This window comes from Seriola lalandi, unplaced genomic scaffold, assembly GCF_002814215.2.
Source record: "Seriola lalandi dorsalis isolate HSWRI2012SDOR001 ecotype SW California unplaced genomic scaffold, Sedor1 jcf7180002054767, whole genome shotgun sequence".
Taxonomy (NCBI): domain Eukaryota; kingdom Metazoa; phylum Chordata; class Actinopteri; order Carangiformes; family Carangidae; genus Seriola; species Seriola lalandi.
In genome coordinates this window covers 1,976,206-1,987,676 of record NW_019525320.1, presented here as the reverse complement: position 1 = coordinate 1,987,676, position 11,471 = coordinate 1,976,206, and the positions used below count along the sequence as shown (strand labels likewise).

The 11,471-nt window shown below is 40.8% G+C and overlaps 1 protein-coding gene across 1 annotated transcript; it reads right to left on the bottom strand.

Annotated features, from left to right (window-relative positions):
* Window positions 1–836: 836 nt before the first annotated feature.
* kcna10a (potassium voltage-gated channel, shaker-related subfamily, member 10a) lies at window positions 837–4,757 on the bottom strand. The gene has a single exon (XM_023425196.2). The coding sequence runs from the start codon at window positions 4,597–4,599 to the stop codon at window positions 2,854–2,856; it is 1,746 nt and encodes a 581-aa protein (XP_023280964.1). The 5' UTR covers window positions 4,600–4,757; the 3' UTR covers window positions 837–2,853.
* Between the last annotated feature and the right edge of the window lie 6,714 nt (window positions 4,758–11,471).

The window sequence follows — 11,471 nt, the reverse complement described above, 5'->3', positions numbered from 1 at the left end:
ATTATGAATAATTTGCAACAAGCAGTTAGTCTCATCCCCTTAGTGTTGTGTCTTTTGCATATCAGAAACAGAAATCTCTAATAATCTGCGGATTACTATTCCTTGAATATTGTGACAGAAACTTTGCCCACCAGCTACCTCCTATGAATATGCATGATACATATTTTTTCGTTGTTAATTGGTATGAAGAAATTAGACTCACTTCTTACACCATAAAGAGTCTGGTGCTTTTTCACATTGCATCACACTTGCGGGAAACGAATGCTTATTTTAGGATCTCATTGGTGACTGTGAGATATTTTTTCACATGGAAAATAAAATGGGGAAATGCTTTCTAAAATGATTTCATTTTTAATTTTTTCTGCTTCTAGTATTTACTGAATCCATATGTTAAGCTTTGAGGAGCCTTCTCGGCCTGAGACGAGGTGTTGAGGTGAGTCCAGAGAGAAGGGTATCAGGTGGTGCGAGCTAGCATTAATAGCTTCCAGACTCCTCCATGTCAACCAGACACTGGCATCCTGTTGTTGTCTGGAAGACTTCCAGTGATACGGTTTCTCCACTTGCCTTGTTGCTGTGACCTCTGTCTTTGTGTGTGTGCGTGTGTGCGCGTGTGTGTATGTGTATGTGTGGCACTAACATTACAGTGAAAGCAGAGACAGGTTACTGAAAGTGATGACGAAATCTTGTATAACGAGGGATTTTCTTCCCTGAAGGGGGACACCAATGGAGATAAGGAGAAAATACAAGAACGCAAACTTCTCTCTCTCTCCCTCTGTCTCTCATATGCACACACACCTGCGTGCACACAAACACACATAAAACATGAGAAGACATGATTTAAAATTTCAGAATATATTGCATCCACATAACAGTAAATCATATACTGAAATGCTATCATACATCCAAACACAAATACAGTGTCATGGTCTTGTTGTAATAAACCCTCATCTGCTGTAGCCATGACGACACAGGTCAGCTCAGGCCAGTCTACTTCTGAATCATTGCACAACTGTGGCTTCACAGACGAGAGAGTGACGATATCATAAAAACGGACATACTGTATAATCACTGTAATAATCATTATCCTCTTGAAGTTGGTTGTCAAACACAGGAAACACATACAAATGCATATAATGGTATGCTCAACCAGTTTGAGATTATATTGTATTCCTGGAGTCTGGATTTACTTTCCAAGATTTTTATATTCAGAAAAACCTAATGAAAGAAATACTCACATTGCACTGCTGCAGCATCATTTTCCGCCTTATGCCTACAAAATAAGACGGATCATGGGACATTTTCGTCTAATGTCTCCTGGCCCTGCAACAGTTCCCTTTATCCCCTGTATAAAGCAATTATCTTTGGCTTCTTCTTCCTCTTTTTCACTTCATGTGTTTTTTCATAGTTTTCTAATAATGGTGTAACTGTTAGTTTTACTCGCTCAATAAAATATCCACTGATGGATGATAATGATGATGTTAATAGCATGAAATCCAAATTTTGAAGGATAGACTCTGCCTCACAAAGTTTGGCTATGTTAGGTTGTGTTTCAGGTCAGAATGCATTTCTTTTCTTAGTTTGACAGAATTTTGGAAAAGAACTCATACACACAAACAAACGCTAGAATGGAGAAAGGTTTTAACTTCTACATTTTCAACCAAGCTGAAAACAAAAATACGTATTTATCCATGATGAACATAGGTGTTACAGTAAGATTATGTATGGCAAATTCAACAGTATGACAAATACATAATTTAAGGCACTCCATTATAATACATAGCGTGGAGTCAGTTAGACCGCCATTAATAGTGGAGGATTCTTACCCATGCTACTTATCAGAGAGAATGAATAGATACAACAGAACTGCGATACATTTTTGAACTAATAAATACAGCAGGGCTATAATCTACACACAATACACAAGTTACACATTCAGACATTTATAGGAAAATTGTGTTTGGGGGTTTTTTTGGTGTTTTTTTAAAGCCTTTTTAACAACCTTGGTCTCATTTTTCTGTATGGTTGGCCAACATCCCTATCAGTTATTATTTTGCACAGTTCATCCGCAGACAGCAGCAGCATCTACTGGGTGCCACAGACCATATGCATCAAGCAACTGTTTTGAAGAAGATGAGCGATAAAAGGCATTACCCAAACTGTCCGATATCAATCTCAGTTACAGTTTTGCTTTGGTTAGAAATTGTGGGCTGCACAAACACAATGCTCACCTTTCCATAACCAATAACTCATCATAAAAATCTAATGATTTGTCAGCTTTTCCAGCAGCAGAAAGGTCAGTCCTATAAGATGAACCAAGAAGTAGCTCAGCAATGCAGTTAACACTTATGATCATATCAACATTTTGGCTTGCAGGATTTAACTTTTATATTGCCCAAAATCTCAATCTCATTTTATAAGCATTAGGTTTATTGGCCAAGACAATAAAAATAAGACCAAGATTATAAAAATACAGCTTTAAACATACATAGTGCTGAATTATGACAATGATGGATTTGTTCTGCTTCTATGCAACTAAAAGAAGAGTCCTAACACAAAGTGCATTTGAAATATGTCGACATACAATCCTGAACATGACTATGGATGGAATTCTTCCGCTTGTCTGTTATTTTCAACGTGTCGTTTCCATAATAGACACCAAAGAGGTAAGTACGGTATGTCCTGTATATCATTATAAAACATATTTAGTATCAGTAGGTACAAACAAAATGTGTCATTTAACCTTTTTTTTTTTTAAAGGAAATCATAACAGTTAATTTCCTCTCTATTCTCTACTTTAATATTTCTCCCTTGCTTTGTGGCAAAGTCTCTCCTCCTCCCCTCCTCCTTCGACAGTTATATCCCTTTGTCACTCTGCCAGATGCCATTGGCTATATTGAGTGAGGTGCTGCTACCCTGTTTGGTACTTGTCTCAGTCTTCATGGCTTCCTCAAGCGCATCTGCCAAAGGCAACTTGTCCTCTGCTTCTGTCTCTCTGTGGTAGAAGTAGTTGAAGTTGGAAACAATAACAGGAACAGGCAAAGCAATGGTCAGCACACCCGCGATGGCACACAAGGTGCCCACCATCTTACCCCCCATGGTAATGGGACACATGTCCCCGTAGCCTACAGTGGTCATGGTAACCACAGCCCACCAGAAGCCATCGGGTATGCTGACAAACTGTGTGTTAGGCTCATCTACCTCAGCAAAGTAGATAGCACTGGAGAAGAGGATGACTCCAATGAAGAGGAAGAAGATGAGCAAGCCAAGCTCACGCATACTGGCCTTCAAAGTCTGACCCAGGATCTGCAACCCCTTAGAGTGACGGGAGAGTTTGAATATACGAAACACCCTGACAAGGCGGATGATACGAAGAATGGCCAAAGACATGTTCTGTCCTGAGCTCTCTTCTGGCGTTGTGACCAATTCTGTAACCACAGTAACAAAATAGGGGATGATGGATATAATGTCAATGATGTTCATGAGGTTGTGGAAAAATTCCTTTTTGCTAGGACAGACCAAAAATCGCACACACAGCTCAAAGAAGAACCAAGCGATGCAGGCAGTCTCAATGATGAAGAAGGGATCGGAGAAAGTTGTGGGCTTCGCACTAGGTGGAGCCACAGAGGAGTAACCACTGGATTGGTTGAAAGATTGTACAGGTGTGGGCACAACTGGGTCAGAGTCATCTCTGAATTCTGGAAGAGTTTCCATGCAGAAAATAATGATGGATATGACGATAACAAAAACAGACACTAGTGCTACACCCCGCGCTGCATTGGAGCTCTCCGGGTACTCAAACAGCAGCCAGAATTGTCTATACACATCATTAACAGGTAGAGGGATCTCAACGTCTTTTATGAATCCTTCATCTTCTCTGAACTGCTCCATGGCCTCGTTTCCAAGCTCATAGAACAAAATTTCATCTGCAAACACATCAAGGGGAACATTAGCTGGTCGTCTGACTTTACCCCCTGACTGGTAGTAATACAATATCCCGTCAAAACTGGGTCGGTTCCGATCAAAGAAGTATTCGTTCCTCATTGGATCAAAGTAGTCCATTCTTTTAAAAGGGTCTCCTAGCAGTGTGTCAGGAAACTGGTCCAAGGTTTTGAGCTGCGTCTCAAATCGAAGACCAGCAATGTTGATGATGACTTTCTGGTCTCCATCATCCAGCCCTCGTTTATCTACAAACAGATCCTCGCAGCACTCCTTAGCGAGCCGACTGAAGATTGTCTCACTCTCCTTAGTGCCCTCACTGCTCAGTAGCAATTTCCAGTTGGAGATCATGCTTGCGCAGCTACTGCGCCCCCGCCTAGTTGGAGTTGGCATCATTGGGGACTGGGGTACTCCCAGAGTCTGTGTCTGTGGAATGGGCGAAGATGAAGTGGATTCCCAAATGCAAGAGGGCACAGGACTATGGTGGGAAGGCGAAGAGGAAAGCTGAGGGGCTCGCAGATGGTAGTTGCTGCCTGGGCTGTTGTGCTCTGGGGGCAGGTCCACCGTGAGAGCTGTGGTCTCATCAGCATAAGTGTCCACCTCATCCCCAAGGCTGACATCAAGGTCATCCAGGCTCTCAAAGTCTACCAGGGCCACCTCCATGGCTGCAGTTCAGCCAGTGCAAAGCCTTGGGACCCCAGGATAAGACAATCACACTCACACACAGATAGACAGACGGGAGGCTCAGTCACCAGATTTGGCAGCAGAGTACCAGTCTTCAGCAGCACTTACAGTAACGGGACAAACTGACTGCCCCCTCTGTTCTTTTTTCACCTGTATAGCGAGAGACACAGAGGGAAAGATAGTCAGTGTGATTCTGTCAATGGTTAAGGGTTTGTTTTGTGTTAATTGTCATCAGGTGATAAGAATATGACGTCTGAAAGCACATGTTCTATCATGACTCGTCGTTTCTTAGATACCCATCCCTCTGGCAACCAGCAACTGAAAGGCGAGTGAGAGAGAGGGAGATGCAGAAATGAGGGCAGAAAGAGGAGGAACAGGGTGAGGCAGCCAGAATATGGGAAGAAAGAAAAAAAGAGATTATACAGTATCAGTGGCAGGAGATGATTTGAAAGATGTAGTAGTAAAGTTCTTTCCACAGTCTGTTATTGAAGAGGCACTGCAGTGAGTCATGCAATTGAAAAAGGAAAACAACAAACATTAAACAAAAGGAGTAGCTTAGCATTTGGATGTAAGTGCAGCTAATGGAGGGCTTATTTGTTAAATGCTAAAATCACTGTTCAAGTCACTGTGTCCAGTCATTGGCATAAACTTATGATTTTTTTACACCCAAATTATGAAACACAACCTCTTCCACTTTGTAATCTATTGTACATACACAGTATCAATTATGAACTAGTTCATACATTCACTGACCTGCATGTGCACACATTATTTCTCTTTCTCGCCCATATTACACCCTGTAATGACCCCAATGCAGGCTGTAGGAGGAGCAGACAGGACAGGGTAACTGGGGCTGCGCATACATTAGTGCATAATTAACTGACTGCGTCGTGATAGCATGGGTCTAACTTCCTCCAGACACCAGGCCTCACTTTTAAACTGTACTGTGCCCCTCAATTTCCTCTAGCCGTAAAGGAAAACCATGATGTTTGTCTTTGCATTTAAATTTACACAAACTTTTCATCAGCATGAAGATCATTCAGTAGTTAGTAAACCAATCAGTGAGGTGTGTGTGTGTGTGTGTGTGTGTGTGTGTGTGTGTGTGTGTGTGCGTGCTTTCGTCTGAGTGTGCATCTGTGTGCAGTGCAGTGTGCTTATACTGTACATGTGTGCATGTGTGTGTGTGACCGAGTGGTGACGCCCGCAGATGTTTAATTAAAGACTCCAGAGATGAGTCACCACCTAAAACCAACGCCAGTGATACCAATCCTGCTGGGGGAGAGAGGGAGAGAGAGAGAGAGAGAAAGAGGGAGAGGGAATAAGAAGGATGACATGAAAATTGTTGGGGTGACGGATGTGGGTGGGAGGACTGGGTGGGATGAGGATAGAATGCAAAAGAAGGAAAGTGAAAGAGAATGGGACTTGTGTGGGTGGATGGACAGACAGGATGATGGGACAGCAGCTCTGACAAGGAAAGAGGGGAAGGAACAGATGATGATGAGGGGGTAAGAGAAACAAAAGCTATATCGATTGTGCGCACAGGAAGAAGGTTAATTTGTAACTGGTAAATATGTCTGATGTGAAAAAGTTGGCAACAAAATCAATGAGACAGCTTCAAGGTCAACTCTAATGTAGGATGGCAACATATAGCAATGATAAATGATCAATCAAATCAAACCCCTTCACTCCTCTCCTCTTTAACCACATGACTGAAATGACGTAATCTGAACCTTTGAGCAACCAGAACTTTCTCATGATCTTAAAATAGTCCACTGGACAAAAACACTAGATCAATACCTGAAAGTTAGCCAATGATATTGCTCTGCTTGACCAATACCTAATGTTTTTTCAATAATCCAATAAGCCATCATTATTTGATTTTGCTTAATGTGACAGAAACTGCTTACATGTCTGTCTTTAAAAGTAATTGAAAGACGTATGACTGCTCCGACTCTCCAGAAAGACTAATTGTTTCCAGAACAGATCAAGATGGTTGCACTGATTCAGCTATTTACCTTTAATTTAATATTTACCTTAAAGTGGAGCTGGAGATCTGTTGAGTTATATGTTTAAATTAAGATCCTGCATCCTCTTAAAAAGAGAATTAAATTTAATTTAAGGCACGTGAAGAGTGGTCTCAGGTTTAGGAACTTAATTTCAAAAGCCGCAGTCCAAAATATTCTCTATTTCTGTTAAAGAAAGCAACTAGGTAATGGTAATGGGAACTACAGCATAAACTGCCCAGACAGGCTCACAGACAGAGCTATAAAAGGCAACACACACCTTACCTTACTTAGCAAGAAGTCTACAGGTCATGTGTGTACAATATGCTGTAAAAAGCAAAAACTGAAGAGGGAGAAAACGGTCCTCCACAAGCTGTGCCACTGCTGCAGCTTTCGGGATCAGAATGACTATCACAGACCACACTGGGTAACCTTATGCTGGAGTAGAAACTAGAGCTGTGGCAAAGGCCACGTGCACACACACGAACACATTCAAACAGGCATGCACACAACTCGTCGAAAGCATAGAAAAACAGTGGGAAAGTATCTGATACTAAAGACTGTTCATTTTGTATACAAGTGTGTGTGTGTGTGTGTGTGTGTGTGTGTGTGTGTGTGTGTGTGTGTGTGTGTGTGTGTTGTTCCAGGTGGGCCATAAGCTGTCTCACAGTGATATGGGTGATGTGGTCCAGGCCTTCTTGACTGGAATGGTCTGATTAGAGCCTCAGATCTCTCCATGCTTAACTCACTCACCCTGCAAACACACACACACACACACACACACACACACACACGCACACACACAGAGGCCACATCTATATCTGATTCATTTACAGTATCACAATAAATAATTCATGTTTAACAACTCCATTAACATATCCAACATGGCAGAGAAAGAAAGAACGATGAGAGAGTGAACCAAAGCTTCCTTCCTCACCCCGCGCAGCTTTCCAACTCAGCAGAGCTCTCATATTATCACCTCCTTTAACTCTTTAACTGTAAGCTCTGTCTAAGCTGCACACGTTGAGAACATGTATTTTTAATGTTGTCTGGTCTAAATGACAAATGACTAAAAAAGGTGGAAATTTGATCTCTTAAGGGGCCCTCAGGTGTCTTTTGGCAACCTCTGAGATTATAAATGATCTTATGTCAGATTCCACAGAGTGACACTCAGGCATACCCATCCATACCTCCCTGTCCTCACACTGTAAAACATATTTATACACACAGGCATGTCAGGAGGCTGCCACTCCGCTCTCATAATTCCATGAGTATGTGCCAACAGCTACTGTGGAGGGTCTTGTCAACGCTGTTTAGTCAACATGTCTATTTCCCTTAATATCTTTGTAATGTGACAGGGATTAAATCCTGTTTTATGGCCTTCAATTTGACTTGTGGCCGAATTAAAAGTACCCATGCAGGAATATAAAGAAGGCCCTCTGGAAATATGACTTTTCATAGTTTTTATTACAGACCTTTGAACAGTACCGTATATCTACACATGTTAACAGATGACAGCAAATGTGCTGCATATTTGCAAACGCTCAAGCAAGCAAAAGAAAAAAAGAATGAAACTAGAAACAAAGTAGTCAATGTAGGGATTAAATAAACACATGATGAACTTTTTCAAGAATTACAGGATACATGTTGGCAAAAAAAAAAAAAAAAAAAAAAATATATATATATATATATATATATGTGTAATAAGATTAAAACTGATATTCATTCTACCATCCTAATATAATGTTGTCTACATTCTGGAATATAAGACTTATTTCCATGTAATTAATGACAACATTTAAAAAAAAAAAAAAAAGGCTCTGTGCTAAAGCCAGGGATTAGGATGGGTTAATGCATTAGTGGGTGAAGAGTTGATTTGGGGGTTAATAGGTCATAAAATCAAAGCAATGACAAAAAATGAACTGAATACATAATAATCAGATATTTAAGCTGTAACTGTGTGTTTAACTCCACGTATATATCATATGGTGTAATGCATTCATATATGCATGGAAAAAGACACCAGCAGCTGTGCAGCGCAGCCGTGAGGACGAACTGCTTCTGAGGAGGCAGTGTGACCTTGACTCGTGGTAGGACAGCGTAAAACAGGGGTGTCATATGGGGCCCACGACCAACCCATGGCGCTCTGACTATTCTTGCCGTGCTATTAATACACATGAGAAGTATCTCTACATGTGATGCTCTGATGCGTACAAACACAGGAGAGCACGGCGCATATACACTGGGGAGAAAGAAAAAAAAAAAAACAACTGCCTGTGTGGGGCAACCTGGGAAAATGCATCAGAAATATGGCATTACATGCTGATCCGAGCAACTGTACATTTGAGTAAGCTAACCCCTGTTACTTTAGCACATGTGTGTAGACATGAACAGATGTTCAGGCACATAGAGCTTAACTACAAGCCTGTGCTTTGCTAGAGATGCATGTAGATGTCAAAACATTGTATTTTCCTATATAAACCAATGCAATGATACTGCCACCACCGCATCAACAAATGCGTCAGACACATGCCGTGTTTTCAGCATAACAGTATGAACTGCTTTAGACAGAAGGATTGCAAACAGCAGCACACTCACTCCCTCCAACTGAGCTGAATTATGTCACATTGATGCCTTAGATGTGTCTATTTTGTTTGTTGCCCGGTGAGGACCAAGGCTGCTGACTTCCAGCCTTTTAAGGCATGAAGGTATTTAAAGATACAGAGATCAATCTTGACACAAATACAGAGTATTACAGCCATTATGTCGCCCAAACCTTCAGCTCTGACTTCAGCTCAAAGGTTTTTATTTTTTGTTCTCTGTCTTTGTGAGTGTGTGACTGTGTGTGCGTGCGTGTTCTAAGTAATTCCACTCAGGCTTGAGGCGTCATTAAAGTTTCAAGTGATCTTTTGCTTGCAGCTGATCCTGGTGAATATTACACATTTTCATCTAAGTAGTCCGCAGGGCTGCTTTTGTCACAGCTGATCACAGGATCCAAATCAGACTCTTTACACTTATTATACTTATTTCCATTTTATCTTCCCTTTCCATTCTCTAATATACATCATCATATAGTGTACTGTGATAATGGCACCACCACAACTACTTAGCTACTATGCTGTTATGCAGAGTTACTTAAAGCTGCCTCTGCTGCAGCTGTTTTAATTGTCCATACCTCCTGCTTAATAACCAATGAACTAACCCAACATGACTGCATCACAAACTGATGCCTAAATTCAAACATACTTCACTGAATATAATTCATTATCACAAGAATAAATCTGCAGTGTGCCAGATGTTTGCAGCTGAGCACAGTTGGTGTGTCTGTTAAGTGCGCTCACACAAGTGTGTGGGCATTACCGTCAACTTTTCATTCTGTGGAGAGGCTCTCACTTCAAGATGCAGTAAACACAGTGTGGTTGACCTTGTGTGCCGGACTCCTTTGTTATGCCCCTGTGATGTGCTGGTGGTGGTGGTGGTGGGGTCTCTGGCTGTGTGAGGGCATTGGTTGGTAGAGCTGGTATTTTTGGACCACACTTTTGACCCTATTAAGCAGATTAATGCAGGCTGGGCAGCTCAGTGCCATAAGCCGAGGGATCTCTTCCGTCAGATCAACACAGATACTAGCGAGCCATCACAGATAGGCACACAAACACAAGAAGCAACACACACAATCATACACACACACACACATAGACAGAATTATAATGCTTCTTGAGTCACATACGGCATTTCATTTTCTTTCTTTAATTTATCAAAACATACAGACAGAAAGTTAATTTCGTCCAGCTGCAGAATCCGCGTGTGAAAACTAAACCATTTAAAGTTTGGATAAGGTTAAGCAACGAAAACCACTTTGAGCTGCAACGATTAGTTGATAAATTGATTTTTTTGGTCAACAAAAGATTCCTTCTTTAAAAGAAATTAGATTTAAATGCTAATCATGGTGGTTCCAGCTTCTCTGATGTGGGTGTTTGACTCTTTTCTTTTTCTTGTATGAGCGTGAACTAAATATATTTGGGTTTTGGATTTGGAAATTATAACATCTCCTGACAGTTAAAGATAAAACAGTTAATCAATAGATTGTCAAATTAATCGATAATAAATGAGTAATTGTTAGTTGCTCCTCCAGTTAAAAATGTCACTTTCACACCCTTACTTTGTGCTGCACTAAATGAACATCACTCTACCTCCTGCAGTCATATTAAATGTTTCCATTGAATGCAAACTGATAATGCAGATGTCTTTTATATGAGAATACATACAAAAACAGACACAGACAAACAAACCTACAGTACACAAAGTCAGTCATTTCTATTCAGTACAAACAAGCCTCCCGTAAACATTTTCAGACAGTATTACAGTTGGCATTTGAGAATATATTTTTAATTATTAAACACCTATTATCCGAATAACACATTTTTAGAATATCATAACCTTATCCCTCTCTCTTGACCTTTTAAATCACTTACTGAAATATGAATTACAAATGTCCATTTGGTAATGCAGTGCTCAAAACCAGAGCCAAACGCTGCTTCTCATTAATAGAGTTAAAATAGAGGCAAAATGGACCCTCGGTGTACTTCAGTGTGTGGCAGTTACATGATGTGACACTATACTGTAAGTTTTTACTGTATGTCAGCATGTGTGACTGTGTATCCTGAAAGTGGTCTTGTTTTCTTTTGCTCCCCTTCTGATTTTTTTCCTAATGATAAAGCTGCAATGACACTTTCACTGGGAGGTCAGCTTAAGAGAAGAGCGAGCAAAGATGAAACACTCAAACACAGTCACGCACGCAAAAAATACCAAGTTATATGGCAAAGACCAGGCAAGGGAAGACATGTCCAA